At 43.1% G+C, this 20,295-nt stretch overlaps 1 protein-coding gene across 1 annotated transcript in view; it reads left to right on the forward strand.

The window, feature by feature from the left end:
* ALDH1L1 (aldehyde dehydrogenase 1 family member L1) overlaps positions 1-20,295 on the forward strand; it is an 86,710-nt gene that overhangs the window by 52,597 nt on the left and 13,818 nt on the right. The window contains exons 10-17 of the mRNA XM_054587307.1: positions 5,168-5,315; positions 6,610-6,729; positions 7,932-8,059; positions 9,724-9,874; positions 10,918-10,988; positions 14,375-14,480; positions 16,135-16,222; positions 17,661-17,754. Coding sequence (XP_054443282.1) covers positions 5,168-5,315; positions 6,610-6,729; positions 7,932-8,059; positions 9,724-9,874; positions 10,918-10,988; positions 14,375-14,480; positions 16,135-16,222; positions 17,661-17,754 — 906 coding nt within the window. The remainder of the gene's footprint in view (positions 1-5,167; positions 5,316-6,609; positions 6,730-7,931; positions 8,060-9,723; positions 9,875-10,917; positions 10,989-14,374; positions 14,481-16,134; positions 16,223-17,660; positions 17,755-20,295) is intronic.

A 20,295-nucleotide genomic window follows, 5' to 3' on the forward strand; every position in this document is an offset into this window, starting at 1 on the left:
GGTCAAATACATGGTGACAGAAGATGATTTGGTTTGGGGTGGTAGGCACACAGTGCAATATGTGGATCATGTATTATAGAAATGTACACTTGAAATCTTTATAATCTTACTGACCAATATTACCTCAATAAATAAAAAATAAAATAAATAAGCAAAAACTCGCAACAAAAGTCCAGGACCAGGTCACTTCACATGTGAATGCTATTAAACATTTAAGGAAGAATTAATATCTATTCTTCTCAAATTATGCCAGAAAAATTGAAGAGAATGCTTCCAAATTTATTCTACAAGGTTTACATCCATTACTCTGATACCAAAACCAGACAAAAACACTACAAAAAAGAATATCACACATCTTTTTCATTTGTTTCTGCTCTAATATTTATTATTTCCTTTTCTCTGCTAGCTTTAGCTTTAGGTTGCTTTTCTTTTTCTAATTACATGGTATACAGTTAAGATATTGACTTGATCCACTGAGCCATGCCAGCCAGGGCTAGAAAGGGAAGGGAAGGGGAAAGTCAAGGAACATATAGCAAGGACTCATGGACAAAACCAAAGGGGAAGAGCTGAGGGAGGGAAGGTGGGAGGGGGCAAGGGAAAGACGGGGGGGGGAAGGCGGAGACAAATGTATTTAAAAAGTAAATAAATTAATAAAAAAAAAGAAAAAAAAAGATATTGACTTGACATCCTTCTTTCTTAATGTATGCTTTTACAGTTAAAAAATTCCCTCTTAGCACTACTTTGTTGTGATCCATAAGTTTTGGTATGTTGTGTTTTTCTTTTCCTTTGATGGTATTTTATAGTTTCCTTTGTGATTTCTTTCACCCATTGGTTGTTTAAGAAAGTGTTATTGTATGATCTCATACATGGAGTCTTTAAAAAAAAAAAAAACCCAAGAAGAGCAAAACGCCTCCTAATTCATAGAAAAAGAGGTCAGATTTTTAGTTAGCAGAGGTGTGGGGGTGAGGAGGTTGGGGTTTTGGAGGTAAGCAGGTACAAACTTCCAGTTACATAAGTAGTAGGAATGAAATGTACAAGATGATCACTATAGATAATGTTGCTGCATTATATATATGAAAGTTGTTAAGAGTAGATTAAAAATTTTCTTTTTATTGTATCTAAATGAGGCAATGGATGTTAACTAAAGCTATCATAGTAATCATTTTACAATATATGTAAATCAAGCATCATGCCCTATACCTTAAACTTATACAGTTATGTATATTAAATATTTTTCAATAAAACTGGAAAAAATTTAACAATTTAAAAAGAATATGCTATTTAATTTCCGCATATTTGTGATTTCTTCAGTTTTTGTTCTGCTATTGATTCTAGATTTATTGCATTTTGGTACAAAAGATATTTTATAAGATTTTAGTGTTTTAAAACTTATTAAAACTTGTGTGGTTTTCAAATGACTTATCCTGGAGAATATACTATGTGGACTTGAGAAGAATGTGAATTCTGCTCTTCTTGGGTGGAGTGCTCTGTATATATACATTTGGTTTATAGTGTTTTTCTGGTTTATTTTTTTTCTATTACCATTTAGTCTCCTTATACCTCACTCGCCCCTGGTTTACAGTATTTTTTTAAGTCCTCTCTTCCCTCTATCTTCTCTATGGTTTTCTATTTATTATTGAAAGTTGGGCATTTACAATTCTATTATTGTAAAATGTATATTTCTCTTCAATTCTGCCAATTTTTGTTTTTTATTATGGAGCTGTGTTTTTAGGTGTATATATGTTTATAATTGTTATATTCTCTTGTTGTATCAGGTTTTTTTTAATCAATATTCTTTGTCTCTTTTAGACTTTTTCAATTGAAAGTCTATTTTGTCTGCCAAAATGTAGCCACCCCAACTCTTTTTTTGGTTACTATTTGCATGGAGTATCTTTTCCATTTTTGTACTTTCAAACTTTTTATGTAATTACATCTAAAGTGAATCCTTTGTAGCATATGGTTGGATGCTGTTTTTTTATTCACTTTTCCATTTCATTTATCCAGACTGCTGATAAAGAAGGATTTACTTGTGGCATTTATTAATTTGGTTTTTGTATGTCTTATATATTCCTCAGTTTTTCCATTACTGACTTTTTTTTGGAGTGTATAATTTTGATTCCCTTATTTTTAGTTATTGACTTGGAGATTATAATTAACATCTTAACACTACAATAACTAGTTAAAATAATGCCAACTTAGTTCCAATAGTGCACAAACGCTCTAGTCTTATATATCTCTCTCTTATATAAAGGGGGAAACCCTTTATATTGTTATTGTCACAGATTACATCTTTATGCATTGTATAGCCATTAATGTAGAGTTTAATGTATTGTTTCATGCATTTGCCTATTATATTACAAAAGAAAAAGAGAGAAGTTATGTACCATATCAAAATTACATTACTGCTGGCTTTCATATTTATCTATGTAGATACCTTAACTAGTGTTTTCTTTTTATTTTTTTATGGCTTTGAGTTAGTCATTAGTGACCTTCATTTCAGCTTGAAAGGCTTCCTTTAATATTTAGTGTAGGACAGATCTATAGGTAATGAACCCCCTCAGCTTTTATTTACCTAGAAATGTCTTAATGTCTCCTTTATTAATTCTTGGTTGATTATTAATTTTTTTCAGGACTCTGTATCCCACTGCCTCTGTTCTTCATGGTATTTGAGGAGAAATCAGCTTCTAATCTTATTGAGGATCCTTTGTATGTGATGAGTCACTTCTTTCTTGATGCTTTCCCAGTTTATTCTTTGTCTTTGCATTTCAGTGAGTTGACTGTAATATGTCTTACTGTGGTTCTTTTGAGTTTATCCTGTTTGGAGTTCATCGAGCTTTTTGTCTTTTTTTTAATGTTTTTTTTTAAGATTTTATTTTTATCTATTTTTAAAGAGGGGAAGGGAGGGAGAAAGAGGAAAGAAACATACATGTGGTTGCCTCTTGCCCACCCCCTGATGGGGACCTGGCCTGCAACCCAGGCATTTACCCTGATTGGGAATCCAACCAGTGACCTTTTGGTTCACAGGCCAGCAGTCAGTCCACTGAGCTACACTAGCCAGGGCTTCACTGAGCTCTTTGGACATGTATATTCATGTTTTCTCAGATTTAGGAACTTTCTAATTATTATTCCTTAGGATTTTTTTTTGGAGTCCTCTCTATGTCTTTTCTCCTCTGGAACTCCCATAATGAGTATGTTAATATATTTTATGATGTACCACAGGTTTCTCAGGCTCTATTTATTTTTATTCACTCTTTTTTTCTTTCAGGTCCTCATACTAGGTAATTTCAAATTGACTGATTCTTTTTCTCTGCCAGCTTAAATCTGCTGTAGAACCCCTCTAGAGACTTTTTATTTCAAGTATTGTACTTGTCAGCATGAGAATTTGTTTGGATTCTTATAATATTTTCTATTTATTTATTAATATTGTCATTTTTATACATCACTTTTCTTATTTTCTTTAGTTCTTGTTCATGGTTTTTAAAAAAATCATTGAACATATTTAAGACAGTTGATTTAAAATCTTTGACTAACGATTTCAATATCTGTTCTTCCTCAGGATTTATTTTTTTGAATTCCCTTTTTTCCTGTGAGTGGATTATACTTTTCATATTTTTGCTCTTTTGGTTTGAAATAACATTTTGACTATTATATTGTGATATTTCTGAAACTCTAATTCTCTCACTTCCTAGGGACTGCAAAATCCAGTGTCTTGAGGTCTGGAGCTATTCATTCATTACTCTCCCAAACTTTTTTTTTTTTTTTTTAAGAAAAAACCAAGTGTGTATTTCTTGTTATGTGTAGTCAGTTATTAAAGTTTCTATTCTGTTATCTCTGCAGGCAGCCTGTGACCTAGCAAAGATTTTCTTAAATGACTGGCTCCCAAAGGAGAAAAAAAGACAAACAAACCTCTTTATATCCCAGGGAAGCTGCTTCAGCCTGTAGAGATTGAAACAATGGCTGCCAGACTTTGTGCTGGCACCTCAGTGTTCAGTATCAACACTCAGAACACATAATTCTGAGTTACAAAGGACACAGTTTTTATTGCTCACCCTGGCTTCAGCAAGCTGTAACCAGGAATGTGGCCTGTTGCCTCTAGGGCTTCCTGCCACAAAGAAGAGAGATAAGAGATGACAGCCAATAATACCTCACTGAAAGGCAGAAATTCACTGAAATTTACTGACATTTGCCAGCTTCTCATCATACTCTCCCCTGGATACTGCAAATTTTCACTTGACTCCAGATTTCTAAAACATTTGATTCAACAATTCCTACAAGTTCAATAGTTATTTAGGTGGAGGGATGGATTTTTGGAGCTTCCTACTCTGTTATCTTCTGTCTACATGAGGCTTTTATTTTGCTTGGGTAGATACCTAAAAGTAAAATGGGAAGTATATGTTTAATTTTTAAGAAACTGACAAACTGCTTTACAAAGTACCATTTTATAATCTTACCAGCAATTTATAAGAGTTCAATTGCTCTACATCTTTACCAGTAATTGGTATGGTCAGGCTTTATAATTTTAGATATTCTAATGAATATCTAGCCATGTCTTGTAGTTTTAACTTGCATTTCCCTAATGACTAATGATGTTCAGCATTTTTCCTTTCATATGTCATCCACATTTCTTCTTTGGTAAAACAACTGATCAATCTTTTGACCACTTTACTTAGATTGATTTTTCTTAGTGTTGAGTTTTGAAAGTTTGTTATATATTCTGAATGAAAGTCCTTTATCAGCTATATGATTTAAAATATTTTCTCCCAATCTGTGACTTATTTTTCATGTTTAACAGTATCTTTTGAAAATTATCATTATTAATCTTCTATTAATTATTATTAATAGTTGGATTATATCATTTACTCATCACAAAATAGTAGTGCAGCTATTATTATTCCCATATTACAGGTGAAGAAACTAAGACACAGAAGAGTTTGTCACTTGCTCAAGGTCACAAGTTAGTAAGTGGTAGAGCCAGAACTTGGAACTAGGACCTTTTGAGTCCATAGACTGTGATCTTAACCCCAATTCTAGACTAATACTCAAGCTTTGGGTGCTGGGATGAAGGTCTGGATAGTGTGTTTGGCACCACCACCTCTGCTGCTAGAATGATGCATGTTTGCCACCCCTCTTTCCATGCTCCTATTCTTTAAAATCCCCTTTTTTCCAGACTGGTGGAAGAAGTGAAGGAGTTGTGTGATGGTGTGGAATTAGAAAATGAAGACGTTTACATGGCAACAACCTTCAAAGACTTTATCCAATTGTTAGTGAGAAAGCTACGTGGGGATGACAAAGAGAGCGAGTGCATCATTGATTACGTGAGTTCTGGGCTCCTCCACATGGGCATGGCTCTGTAGACCCCTCAGGCATGTATAGCTATGGATCCAAAATGACACATGGGGGAAACCTGAATATATAGGAAGGCATAACCCCTAAGGGCCCATCCTTCAGTGCACCAAGCTCTCTCTGGCAGCTCTGGATAGCTTGAAGATGCCAGGGCAGTAGGGCAAACTCAACAGAAGACATTTCTGTCTAAGGCTCAGTATATAGGACAAGTTCTGAGTCCCAAGACATGAAATCAGGGGAAAATTTTAAAGAATGCTTCTCCCCTTCTTTCACCTTTTGTGGGGTTTTCAGCTTAATTTTCATTGTGCCTCCATCCTTTCCCAGATTATCCTTCCTTGACTCTGGTTTCCCTCAGTGGCCCTAGCCCCCTAGTTCTGGTATAACCATCTCCTCCACTTGTCCCTATAATTAAAAGATGGCAGTGGATTCCTGCTATTGCTGATCTCTGGGTTGACTCATAGCTTCTCAGCTCTTCCATCACCTGTGTAACCAATTCTCTGCATTAAATTATTTTTGTTGAAATGATAGACCAAAAAAGAAAGAACAAAAAGAGGAAAAGGAATTTGGAATGTTTTCCCAATAAGGAAAACAAATGTTCATATACATTTAACTTGTGTTATGGAAGAGTGATGAAGTAATTGAAAGTCTGTTTCTTAAGGAAACTCTTGAAAATAATGCCCAGGTTATCTTGGCAAGCTACAAATTTCCATAGTAATTAGCTTTGGGGTAGTTTCTTTGGTTGGTAGTTTGAAACAAAAGCTGATGAAGAAAGTACAGGTTGTCAGGATGGACTTCAGTTTGGCTTTGGGCTTGTGGATAAATGATTGATGAACAGGTTTCAGGAAGACATTGGCATCACAGAGGCTTCTCTACTCAGCATGGAGTTGCAAATCTGTAGAGAAGTAAGTGGTGGGGCTGGTGTCATGTCTGGTGGCTTACAAGAGCATGTCCACCTACTTCCTATGTGTGAAGGTCAAGCAAACAGCCTGACGTCACATAGCAGGTAATTAGCAGGGCTGGGACTTTAGTCCAGGCAGTTTGGCCTCAGAGTCTATGCTCTTTATTTCTTCTTACCACTCAGATCCTCAGACTTCCCACATAATAGATTCCTCAGGTATGTGTGTGTGTGCGTGCGCGCACATACGTCAGTGATTATCTGTCCATTTAAGTGTTTCTTATGTCTCCATGTGGGTTTGTGCCAGTCACTGATGCCCATTTCTGAAGAATCCACATTACAGCTAAAACCTGTGAAACCTTCCTTCCCAGGTGGAAAAGGCAGTGAACAAGCTGGTCCTCCAAATGCCCCATCAACTTTTCATTGGGGGAAAGTTTGTGGATGCTGAGGATGCCAAGACCTATGAGACTATCAACCCAACAGATGGAAGTGTGAGTGCAGGTCTAGCACCCCCTTCTTTCCTCCCTGCCACTGCTCCCCCATTCATGGTGTGCTCTCCCATTTACTCTCCTATGTGACCTCTGGGGTTCCTGTCTCAGGGAATTTCAGCTTGGACACAAAAGAATTGCAGTCAGCCTCCAAATCTCCTTACAGGCATGGCATAGTGAGAGATATGATGTGGAGAGGTTGGCGAGGGTTGGGGCCAGAGGACTTTAAAGGGCGTTGAGCCTGCTCCAAAGACGGAATAGAGTTAAAACCCCCGAGGAAGATAAGAAGACCATTCCCTCCTCCTCCACACTTCAGCAATTATCCCAGCATGGGCCTTGCATTCTCAGATATTTGTACCCCAATATCGGGATTCTTCCTTGAATCCTGTGTTTGTCAAGATTCTTGATTATGACCCTTTTATTTTGTAACCCGTGCACACATACATTCTAACACACATACATACCTGGAACAATAGAATATGCTCTTCCAGGTATATTCTGATCATTTACTATTCTGTTCCATCCTACAGCCTCACTTCAGTTGCTGCAGAAAAAAGATAGCATGCTCAAAATGGTTCATTTGAGGGGAGTATAAAGAAAGTTCTTCCCAAAGAGATGGACAAGGTGTGGGGACATAGACAAGAGGTGCAGTGCCTTTGGGCAGGAACATCGAGCACTGTTACCACCTCAAAACCTATTTTGGAGGATCTTGAGAAGGAGGCTATATGGACAGCTCTACCCAGCATGTGCTGTCTGTAGTGACCAGCAAGGAAGCTCTGACCTCACCCCTCTCACCCTTCTCTCTCACCTGTGCCCAGGCCTATGCTGTAGAGCATATGGACACCTTCAGTGTATGCAGTGCAGAAAAGGGATTTGTCTAGTCTTCAGTGTCCAGGCTATTCCACTTAAGAAATAAAACTTCTGCTGAAACTTACTAAATTAGTGGGTCTATGCTTTTGGTTTGAAAATGCAGACTTAGTCTTCAGCCCAAGTCTGTTGCCCTGTGTGGACTCAGTGGGAAAATGAAGGGAAGGTACTTGCTATGTAGAAACATAAACAGACTTTCCTAGGATCCATCTGTCTCTTGTTGTTGCTTCCTCCCAGTGCCCTTCTGGCAGACTTTCTTCTCTGAGCACACCAGGTGGCTGGGAGAGCACGCAGGTGCTCTGTCTCAGGGAGGGCTTCAGTGCTTTGCTCTACCACAGGTTATCTGCCAGGTGTCCCTGGCCCAGATCAGCGATGTTGATAAGGCAGTGGCTGCTGCAAAAGATGCCTTTGAGAATGGATTATGGGGGAAGATCAGCGCACGGGACCGGGGCCGGCTCCTGTACAGGTGAGCCACCACCACCTTCAGCTCAGAGTGAGGATGAGTGTTATTGTCCTGTCAAGAGGAGATTGGGTCCTAGACAGGTCACTGAGGCCTGATGCTCATAAACAGCTACTCAGAAGAAGTGACTTGGGAGGCAAGAGGGATTTCACAAGTGGCCTTAGGGGAAAGGTGTCCTGAATAGAGGGAGACAGTGTGAGCAAATATAAGAAGGGACAAACATGAGTGAGTGCTTCAGATGGGAGCTACAAACTGGTTAAGCTACCAGCTGGTTCTGGGAAGACCCAGAGAGCTGGCAAAGGCAGGGATGGGGCTCATAATCACATTTTCCTTTTTTTTTTAAGTCAGGTGTAGGGGGTTCTAGCTCCTTGACTCCAATCAGAAGTCTTAGAGAAGAATTTGGTATTGCTCTAGCTTGTGACCAGAAGGTGGATATGAGGCCCAGAAGAAAGGAGTTGCTCCTCTAGAATCAGTTGGTCCCAGTGTGGGTAAAGCAATCACTCCAAGGAAGTGGAGTGATGTTTCCAGCAGGAAGAGAGGTTTGAAAAAAGGCAAGGATGCTATCAGAACACTGCAGGGTGATAGGATTGCTTTGGATGGGCAGGATGGGTCAGCTTTCTAGAGGGTCTGAAATAGGTGCAGAAGGTTGGGGGGGAAAACTGGAGTACAGGAAGAGCAGTGTGGGTCTCTGGCATGCCACATGGCTCCAAAATATTACAGGCAAGTGGTCGCCATAGCCCTAAGAGGAAATAGGCAAGTCCTTGGGGCTGGTCAGTCAGGCACAGGGTAAGGGCTGCGTCAGGCTTCATCCTGAGTGCTGTGGGCAGCCATTGAGAGAACTGGATATGGAGGCAGGAGGAGTAAAAAAGACCTCGGGATATTAGGACCTTGCCAGTGGCTGTAGGTAGAAAGGAACAGAGTGGGAACAGGTCAGTAGGCAGAAAGGAACAGAGTGGGAACAGGTCAATAGGCTTCGATCCCGTACTTGTCTCTGGGCTCGACCTTCCCCATGTGCAAAATTGAGGGCTTCTCTAGATCTGTGGTCCCCACCTTTCCCTGTCCACATTGCCCCCTGGGCCCGTATGGCCCTCACATCAGGAAGGAGGACACCATCCTAATTCCTAGGCTTCCCACAGCAGCATGCCCACCAGAATCATGGGAGAACAACTGGACATCTCAGTGCTCAGATCCAGGAGGATTGTATAGATTTGCCTTTCACATCTCTCCTGTCATCACTCTCTCTCCATCCCTGGAGACACCAGTCTTGAGAGAATTTTTCATTGGATTAGCTGGTGCTGGAAGCTGGATAGACTTTCCCCTGGTGGAGATCATCTGGAGACAGAGAGGTTGGCTTCCTGGGATGGTGACTTCTTTGTTGGAGGCAGGCAGCTTTCTCTGCAGGATCATGTGTGGGGGTGGTTATTATAAAGCAGTCAACTACTCAGTATTTGGGAAAGGCAAAAAGGGAGAGAGGGATGGAGAGTAGAACAGAGGGCATCATTCTTACTTGTCCAGTGAACTAAATGTTACTGTTCCATCTCATAGATAAGGAAACTGAGGTCAGCACATCTGAGTGTGCAGCACAGGGCTCCTGACTCCTTGAAGAAGGACCTTGAAAAAGCAAGCCAGGCCTGGGCCCATCTTCCTTTCTTCCTCCATGCCTTTGCCAGGTTGGCAGACCTCATGGAAGAGCATCAGGAAGAGCTGGCCACCATTGAGGCTCTAGATGCAGGTGCTGTCTACACACTGGCCCTGAAGACCCATGTGGGCATGTCCATCCAGACCTTCCGCTACTTTGCTGGATGGTGTGACAAGATCCAGGTGGGTACCAGGGTCCTGTCCATTGCATGTGAGCTCACACAGGCAGGCCAGGCCCAGCAGGATGTTCTGAGGGCAGTACATGACTCTGAATGCTGTTTAACATGGCTGTGGACCTCCTATGTCTGTCAAGTCTGGGCTTCATGCCTCCTTTTCTCTCCATAGGACTGAAGAATGTGGGCAGTAAAGGAGGTGGGCTACCATAACTCAGTGTGTAAGACAACACCATTTATTAGTTCCCAGTTCTATAGGTGGGAAGTCCAGGTGGGCTCCACTGGGTCCTGTGACAGGGTCTCACAAGGTCAATGTCAAGGTGTCGGGGCTGGGCCTTTTCCAGAAGCTCTGAGGAAAAACCTGCTTACAGACTCATTCAGGTTGGCGAGTTCAGTTACTGCAGTGGCAGGATTGGGGGCCTGGGTCCTTGCTGACTGCTGGCCAGGACTGCTCTCAGCTCCTGCAGAACTCTCTCTGGTCTTTACCCCAGTCCTTCATTCCCCCATTTCTCTGACTCTCCTCTGTCACTAATTGCAGAAAACTGTCTGCTTTTATGGGGGCTCCTATGATTTATGCTAGGCCCACTTGCATATCTTCTCATCCTAAGGTCAGCAGTTCCATACTGCATTAGCACAGAAGGGGTAGTTAGCTATATCCCAGGTCACAGGTATTTGGGATCATCTTCTAGGCTATTATCAGAGGTTTGCCTGCTGCAAGAAGTGATGGGTCATCTCTTCCCCAGGGAGACCCATGGCTGCAGAGCTCTCAGTGTCTGTCATGTCTGGGCCCTGTGCCTCCTGTCTTCTTCAAAGGGGCTGAGTTCAGACATGATAATGGAAGTGGGCTGCCTGCCCCACCCATATCTGAATTCAGATGTCCCCATTATACATAATAATTTGGGAGGTTTGGGTCTTCTGCCCATCTGAGTAGGGGTGTCAGGACACAGACAAGACCCTGTTCTTCCCTGGGCTCCAGGGTTGGTCTGACTGCCCAGATGGAAGGTGTGAGAAACTGGAGCCCCCTCCCACTGACACCGTCCATGCTTCTTCCAGGGCTCCACCATCCCCATCAACCAGGCCAGACCCAACCGAAACCTGACCTTGACCAGAAAGGAGCCAATTGGGTGAGTCACACAACACAGCGGTGAGAATGGCCATACTCTAGGTGCTCTTCACACAACATGCTGTGTGGGGCACTGATACTGTCTTCTGTTTATGTATTTATTGAACATCTACTTATTTGCCAACTACTATGTGTCAGACAATTCAGGAGCTGGAGATACAATGATCAAAACTGCCCATTCTCAGGATAAAAACATCTTCCACTTCCGTAGTACCTGTGCTGTGCCAGGCACTATTTTAACTACTTTTTAAATATAAATTTTATGTAATCCACATAATAATGCTGTATCAGTTAGCGTCATAATGGGAAATACCCCCAAAATTTATTTGCTTCCTGACTGGTATGGCTAAGTGGATTGGGCCATCCTGCAAACCAAAAGGTCACTGGGTCACCAGTGCAATTCCCGGTCAGGGTACATACCTGGGTTGAGGGCCAGGTTCCCGGTTGGGGATATGTGCAAGATGCAACATATTGAGGTTTCTCTCACACATTGATGTTTCTCTCCCTCTCTTTCTCCCTCCCTTCCCCTCTCTCTAAAAAATAAATAAAATCTTTAAAAAATTTATCTGAAAAAGTATGATAATCAATGTGCTTAAAAATGAAGAATTCTTATACAGCCCCAAGGAACAGAAAAACTGATGGAGAAGAGGCAAGAGCACAGACAGATGCTCAATAAGGAGTTTGAGGGGGGAGAGAGAGAGAGAGAGAAATTGTCTAGTCAGCAGAGATGAAACTAGGGACTGGGGAAATTATTTAAACCCAGTGGTGAGTGGCCCTGTCTCACCAATAGATGACCCAATGGCCCAGAGAGAGTGGGCTGTGGATGTAGGAAAACCCCTCCTCTAGCCCACAGAGAGGAGCAAGGCTGGGGGAAGACAGCATCGACTCTAAGGCAGGGGTTCCTCAGGCAAGGCCAAGCAGCTTAAGCTATGGGGAGAAGAGAAGAATGCCTACCTGGTGCTGAGAAAGAGGAAAGGCCAGCTCTTTCCAATGTTCAGAAAATATTAGAAAATTTATTAATCCATCTCATTACTTCTCTTAGTGTCCATTGGTGGCTTCCAGTGTACCTAAAATGAAATCAAATTCCTGACTTTAGCTACCTGCTTGATGGGAGCTTAGTGCTCTTGACTCCATATACTCACTGCACTCAACCATGCTGGCCTCCTCATGGACCCTGGACCTTCTACACCCATGCTGCCCTGTGTGTATTTGCACGAACCCTTCCCCCAGCCTCCAGTCTCTGGTCATTTAGGTGTCACTTGTGTGGTAACCTTCTCTCCGAGACCAGTGCCCCAAGTTAGCCTACTCTGTAGCCTGCAATCTTATTTTGTCTTCTGCATGACACACATCATGCAAACTGAGGCTATTGCACTCCCAGGGCACACATAGAGCATTTCCAAAATACCTGATGACAGAGCAGAGAGTGGTTCCAGCCAATGTGCACCAACCAGCTGCCCTGACCAGTGTTCCATTGATCCTAGAAGTGAGACCACAGACACCTCACCCCACCCTCAGCTACACACTGGTTCAAGACAGAACCCTGGGACAGGCAGGAGTCACCCTATTGCAGTGCTCAGCCAAGTGGATAACAGCAGGGTAGTGGCTGGGAGGTAGAGGCCTCAACTGGAAAAGCCAAAGCCTCGGGGCCCTACTAAGAAAGTTCACCAGGAATAGATGAGGCACAGAGAATAATGAAAAAGTCTTCTAATGGCAGCTTAGCCAAGGATGTATTCATCTTGTCCTTGTGTCCCATGCCCCCATTGGCCTTGACCCCAAGCAAGGGCTTGCTCTGCAGATTCCCAGTCCCAGGGGCCACAGCCTTTCCCCTATATCGATACATACAGGGTTTTACTGGAGCCACAATAACGAAGAACTGGGAGGCTCAAACATGTATTTGTTTTCTTAGCATTTTGGGGGTGGGAGTCCCAGATCAAAGTGTCTTTGTCAGGGTTGGTTCTTTCTAAGGTCATGAGAGAGAATCTGCTCCAGCCCTTTACCCCAGCTTCTGGTGACTCCCTGGCAGTCTTTGGTGTTGCCTAACTCTGTCTTCACATTCACATGGAGTTCTCCCTCTGTGTCTGTCTTTTCACATAGCATGCTCTTCATAAGACAGTAGTCATATTGAGTTAGGCATCCACCCTACTCTTAACTAATTATACTTGCCATGACCTTATTTCCAATGAGGTCACATTCTGAGGTTCTGGAATTAGGACTTGAATGTAAGAATTTTGGAGGGCACAATTCAGCCTATGACAGAAGGACTTATTTCTATGACATGTTTTCTCTTTGGAAAACCCCACAACCCAGCCCTCTTTCTCCATGGTGACCTCACCACTTCTCTGGGAATACTCACTTTGGTCCCTCTCCCTCTCTTGTCCCTTTGTGTTTGCTGGGTGTGTATCATGTGGGAAAGTGGCTTTTCTAATCCCTCAGTATGCCCCCATCACTTGAAGGATGGTATAGGGACCCCAAGCTGCTCTCTGTGACTACTCAGTGCTCCCCTTGCTCTCACTCTGCCTGACCCCATGCCATGTGGCCTCTCACCACCTGCTTCCACTGCCTGGGTTCAGCTAAGCAGTTATCCTTTTGGGAGCATTCTCTGATGGTGATAGTGATCATGAAGATGATGATGGTGATTATGAAAATAGTTGTGTAGTCAGTGTGGGGCTCTTGCATGCATTAGCTCCTACAAAGGAAAGGGAAAAGCAGGCCCACATGCCTACTTGGACCACAGCTGTCATCTCCAGGTTACCCAGCACTGTGGGGTGGCAGCCCCTCCATGAAAATACAGCCCAGCTGGAGACTTTCTCCTCTGCTGAGAGGTGGTGCAGCACTGGGTGCCATGTCTTAATTCAAAGCAGGCAAACCTTACCAGACCTTCCAGGCTAACTCTATGTATCTCTTCTTCATGGGACTGAGCCCTGACCTCACAGCTGGGAAGGCTCTCTCCCACATCCTCTGGCCTACTTGTGTGACCCTGGGTCCTATCACATGTCTCCCTAGCCTGCCTTGTCACTTGGAGCCCTCCCCCAGATCCTGCTAGCTGCTAGGTTCTTACACATGCTTTGCCTGCCATCATCACTCCATTACCTGGTGCCACACCCTACCAAACTGCACACCTAGACTGGTCTCATAGCTCCCATCAAAAACTGTCCAGTGTCCCATGCCATCATGCCTTGGGAAGAGGGTCTCCTGCCAAACTGAATACACTGCTCCACATGGGCCTAGAGAGGCAGGCAGGAGCTGCCTTCAGCAGGATCTTTGGTTCCATATCAGGAAGTCTGGATCCAGAGAAGATAGCAGGCCTGGGAGAGAAGAGGAAGCTGGTAGGTCCACTGTGGGCACCCAAGCTGAGTGGAGAGATGAAGGTCTTCTTTCGTATGGCAGGGTCTGTGGCATTATTATCCCCTGGAACTATCCCCTGATGATGCTCTCCTGGAAGACGGCTGCCTGCCTGGCCGCTGGAAACACAGTGGTGATCAAGCCTACCCAGGTGGGTACAGGCAGGGCCTGAGGGCTATAGAGGTTGCAGGGAAGCACCCTGTAAGGGAGGAGCCAGATGGCCTGTGAGCCACTTTGCCCACACTGGTCCTGGTTTCTCCTCAAGGCAGGAAGGGTATTGTTGATGAGAGCCAGCCTGCTGTGGGCCCTGCTCACAGTGGGCAGAGATAGTGTGCAGCAGGGTCAGTGCCAGCTATAAGCAAGCTCTGTGTTATTTGTCATGCGGTGGCTGCATCAGGATAACTGTGCTGTGTTTGCAGCTGCCTGCTGAGCAGATTCAGGGATTTCTCCACAACTATAGTATTTTGGATTTGGGAGAGTGGAAACCTGCTTGCTGCCCCTTCACTGGCCCCATGTTCTGAGACACCCCACAGTGGTCTATTAGTAAAGCTGGTGCCATGGTCTCCTATTTGGCCTCAGAGACCAAAATTCTGGAGGGAAATGGGGTGAGCAGTGGGATTTGTGCATTTGCGACCCCAGCTCCTTATAGAAGAGACTTAGAGGTGGGACATCAGGAGCCACTTATGCAGGCCAGGAAGGCATGAACAAGGTCCTCCAGAGGTAGAGAGACCCCCTCCTCTGTGAGCCTCTGCTTCTTCATCTGTGCATTGACAGTAACAGCTCCTTCCCTGCCTGCCTCCAGAGGGGAGTTAGGAACTGATGTGAGATCATCTGGCATGTGGCTCTTGACAGTGTGCCCAGAAGGTCTCCCACTGCCCCAGCTTCTTTGGGGTAATTGGGACCCCCCTGAAAAAATAATGGTAGCTTACATATATAGTATTTTAGAGCCTGGAGTTAGGCACTCCTTATGCATTTTAACATACATAACAAAAAATAGTCATTTACATACATGTGCTTACTTAAGCACCAAAACAACCCCCCCCCCCCCCCCGCCCCGATATGACCCTTAACCTTCCTCTTTTCATGTGGAGAGCTGTTGTCTCTGGAAGACCCCCACTAGCCCATTGCCCTTGAAAATACAAAGACCCTACTCCAGGGCCAACACCTGACAGATTTGGCCCCTCAGCTGAGGCCTGGTAGTGTGTGGAGCACAACCTTACCTTGACTAGGACAGTTACTTGGACCAGGAATTTATTCCCTTCTTCTCCAGAGGAGGGTCAATTGCTAGCTGGTCAAGGGCAGAACACTGTTTCCAGCAGTGGAGTGATCATCAGAATCTCAGCTGGACCCTGAAACACCACACCCTCCCTGCTGTCAGGGCCAGCAGTTAGGCTGCTAAGGCAATACCACAGTGAGAGAAGGCCATTTTTTCTGGGGAGCAGGGAGTGGGTATGCCCTGGAGCCTTCTGAGAGTGATACCCTGCTGGATAGTCCTTGGACTCTGCACTTCCTGAGGAAGAAGGGTAAACAGTGTCACATGCAGGAAGGGACACAGGCCTGGCTGAGGGGCTGGAACCCTGTCAGAAGAAGGTGCTAGAAAGGTACTTGAGGCTAGCAGGGCCTGTCCCCTGCCAAGCTGGCTGGGTTGGTTGTACACACTATGGTGATGCATGAACATGGCTTCCCCCCAAGGGTCTTCCTGCCACAGCTGCCCCTTCCTGCTTGCTACCTAGGCTGCTGGGAGAGGATGACAGAGCCCTACTCCCTAATCCCTCCTGACTCAGTTTTATTTCCTACCTCCTTAGGTGACCCCACTCACAGCCTTGAAGTTTGCAGAGCTGACCTTGAAGGCTGGCATTCCCAAGGGTGTCATCAACATCCTCCCAGGATCTGGTAAGAGCTATAAATGTGGGAATGGGCATCTCGGGAGGGGGGCAGGGCTCCAGGGAGCCAGAGATACACTTGATCAAAACAAGGTATGGTACAGGATGTGCCCTAGCAGGCAGAACAACCCAGTGCAGAGCCAGTGGGATGGGGAGAGGTGACCCTGAAGCCTCACTGAAAAGGAAATCTGAGGGTAAATAGGAATTAGCCACATTTGGGGGCAGGGTATATGCAGGGCTTCGAGTAAAGTGAGAAGGCCATGGGGTAAGGGGAAAGTTGGGTTGCAAGTGTTCCAAACAGGCAGGGCAGCTAATGCCTGGCTTCTGCACACCAGGGCCCCTCACAACCAGCCTCTCCACGCCTGCGGCCCCCCTGGCCAGACTGCCTTCTCCAAGGAAGGCCTTTTGACATCTGTGATGCTTGGGCACCACTGCTTCCACAGCCAGGCCAGGAAATCCTTGGGTCTTTGCTGGAGACCTTGGGAGAGATGGAAGTCTGGGTACCTGCACCCTTGGTGTCTTTTCAATCTACATTGATAGATCTAAAACCACATGTAGACTGTATGAGTTTGTTTGGGCTAATTGGATTGATTAATTACCTCATTTGACCTTAATTACCTCTTTAAAAACCCTGCCTCTAAATACAGTCACATCTGAGGTACTGGGGGTCAGGGCTTCAACGTGTCTGATAGTGGGGCAGAGTGTAATGGTGACCAGAGCGAGACAGTATGTTCAGGCTGAAAGATGAAGTGGGCCACTCCACAGAATATAACATAATTTGTTGTAGCATAATTTACTTAATGGGAAGATAGGAACAGAGTGGAAGAGATAACCCAGCAATTCTGCACAGATTATTCTTCTCTAACAGACCTCTGTTACTATAATTGTTTAATAGTATGACTCAGGTACTAAGGACTGACAGGACAAAGGGACAAAGAACACAGTGGCACCAGGGGCCATACCTCCCAGTGGTCTTGTGATAGGTGATTGTTTATAATTGATACTATTAGTACCACTTTGATATTTTTCTTGGTTATCATACAATTATGGCTATTACTAACAAAATATTTATGGCTACATTTTAAGGAAAACAGATAATCATCATCTAGAAAGTTTTGATATACTTATTAAGGAGAATGAGGTTGGTCAAAGGTTATAGTATGAAACTTAAAAATGAAATGAAATCCAGGACACAGAGATGGAGTTGGTTTTATTCACATCTACATCTATACAATATGGATTTTGAGGGGCTACAATCATGCCCTTAACAAGGAGCAAGACCCAATAAGCCCCAGAAACTGATGGCATTAAGCACCCAAGGCACAGCCCAGAGCTCTGGCTTCGGGTGGATGTGTGAAGAGTAACAGAGATCATGCCTCCTCACTGCAGCACATCAGATGCTGCCCTGACTCTCTCCCCATCCCCACCCTCTGCCTACTCCCATCCAGGCCCACTGGTTGGCCAGAGACTCTCAGACCATCCTGATGTGCGGAAGATTGGGTTTACAGGCTCCACAGAGGTGGGAAAGCATATTATGAAAAGGTAGGTGGTTTGGGTGTGGGGGCAAGGCCACCACTGCAACAGAAGCTGTGTCTCTGGTTATAGCCTCTGGACCTGGACAGTGCTGTGTGTGAGCTGAATCCTGCTCCACAAGCCTCTGTGTGCACAGCAGTTCCTGGAGGCGAGGTTAAGGCAGGTTCTGATTCCAAGTATGTGACAAATGCTTGGTATGGCCAGTGGTGGCTGCCCTGTGGGGCTCACTTGGATCAGTGAGGTGCTAGAGCTGCATGTGACTGCTGAGCACCAGAATTATAGAACTGCTCAGATTTGAAGTGTGCTGGGAGGTATAAAAGATACCAGGTTCCCAAAACTTAGCACACAAAGTAAAGCACCTGATTAATAATTTTTAAATTAATTACAAATCAAAATGATTTTTATTATTTGGGTTAAATTAAGTGTATTAGAATTAATTTCACAGTTTCACTTTATTTTTTTAATGTGGCTATTAATAAAAGAAAAATTGCCACTACCTACATGGCTAGTATTTGAGGCTTCCATTCTTTTGTAATAGATAGCATTGATCCAGGACATCATCAAATCTCTTATTCCTTGGACTTTGACCTTAAACCAATGGGGTTGTGTTTGGGGCCCTGTTACTAATTCAAGATAGGTCTTGGTCAACTCCTGACCCTTCCAGGCCTGTTTTCCCACAAGTTCTATGAAGGTGTTTTACAGGTTCAGTGATTTTGGACTGCGCAGTAGATGAGCTTGGAGTGGTACATAGGGCCAGAACCCAGGGCAGCAGCTGCAACCCTGCTGCCCCAAGACAGTCACCAGATAACTAAACCCCACCCCACTGTACCTGAATTCCTTTTTTTAAGCTTTTTTTAATTTTTAAATTTATAAATCGTCTTTATTCTATTATAGTTGTCTCAGTTTTCACCCCTTTACCCCCTCCACCCACCCAACCCCCACCCCCCACTCCCACAGTCAATTCCCACTCTGTTGTCCATGTCCATGGGTCATTCATACATGTTCTTTGTCTAGTCCCTTCCCCTTATTTCCAACATTGTGTTCTTTTCCCATCCCCTCTGGTCACTTTCAGTCTGCTCCATGTTTCCATGCCTGTGATTTATTTTGTTCGTTAGTTTATTTTGTTGAATAAAGTCCACTTATAGGTGAGATCATATGGTAATTGTCTTTCATCAACTGGCTTATTTCACTTAGTTTAACATTCTCCAGTTCCAACCATGTTGTCACAAAAGGTAGGAGTTCCATCTCTCTCTCTTTCTTTCTTAAATGTAGATTGATTTTATTTATTTTTTTAAATGTCAAAGTTAATTATAAAATATTTAAAAAATTTAAAACCATTATTAAGTCTCAGCAATTAAATCAACATGATATCAGCACAGAAATAATCAACTACATTAATAAAATATATTAAGACTGGGTTCACAGTATTCTAGAGACAATTGAGTATTCTAGAGACAAACATATATATCTGTTTAAAAATATATGATTAAGTTGATATTTCAAATCAATGGGTAAAATAAGACTTATTCAACAAATAAGGTGCATGGACCACTAGTACTTGAAATAAAACAAATATAGAGCCCTATTTCATACATTGTACAAGAAATATTCAGGTGAGTTAAAAATCAATATGTAGAATCTAAGGAGTTTTAGAAGAAAATAGAACTAATATTTTTCATGACCTGAAGTAAAATATTCAAACCCAGAAGCTATAAAGTAAATATTAACAATATGACTATATTAAACATTTTACTATATAGTAATATACACATAAAAAAAGTGAAAGGACAAGGGATATAATAGAAAAGTATTTGCAGCACATCTAAAACATGGTTAATAGGTTTCTTGTTTTTGTTTTTGTTTTTTTTTGGAAAAAAGTTCTACAAACCTTTAATCAATAAATGGATAAGACTACCAAAAAGTCATTTAAAGTTTTCTTTTTTAAATACAAGAAATAGGCAAGAAATATATTAAAACAAGTTTAGTTTCAACAAATAGTAAAGGAACAATTAAAATAACATCATGTCACAATCAGATTAATAAGTATTAAAAATATTGGTATTATCAAGTATTGGCAACTCTGACAGGAACTGGGTATTCATAGAAACTTTTTCTTCATCTTAAACCAGTCCTTTAGCATATTTTGCAGTGCTGGTTTGGTGGAAGTGTATCCTTTTAGCCTTCTTTTGTCTGGGAAACTCCTTATTTCGCCTTCCATTTTAATTGAGAGCCTTGCTGGGTAGAGCAGTCTTGGTTGCAGGCCATTGCTTTTCATTACTTGTAATATATCTTGCCATTCCCTTCTGGCTTGCAGTGTTTCTGTTGAGAAGTGAGCTGCTAGCCATATTGGGGCTCCCTTATATGTTTCTACCTCTTTCTCTCTTGCTTGCTTTAGGATTCTCTGTTCATCTTTGATATTTGCCATCTTAATGATGATGTGTCTTGGAGTGGGCCTCATTTGGTTCCCTTTGAATGGGATCCTCTGTGCTTCCTAGACTTGTGTGAATTTTTCTTTTCTCCAATTAGGGAAGTTTTCCATCATTACTTTTT

Source organism: Pteronotus mesoamericanus, unplaced genomic scaffold, assembly GCF_021234165.1.
Source record: "Pteronotus mesoamericanus isolate MK-2021 breed Mesoamerican mustached bat unplaced genomic scaffold, CSHL_Meso_final scaffold_118, whole genome shotgun sequence".
Lineage (NCBI taxonomy): Eukaryota > Metazoa > Chordata > Mammalia > Chiroptera > Mormoopidae > Pteronotus > Pteronotus mesoamericanus.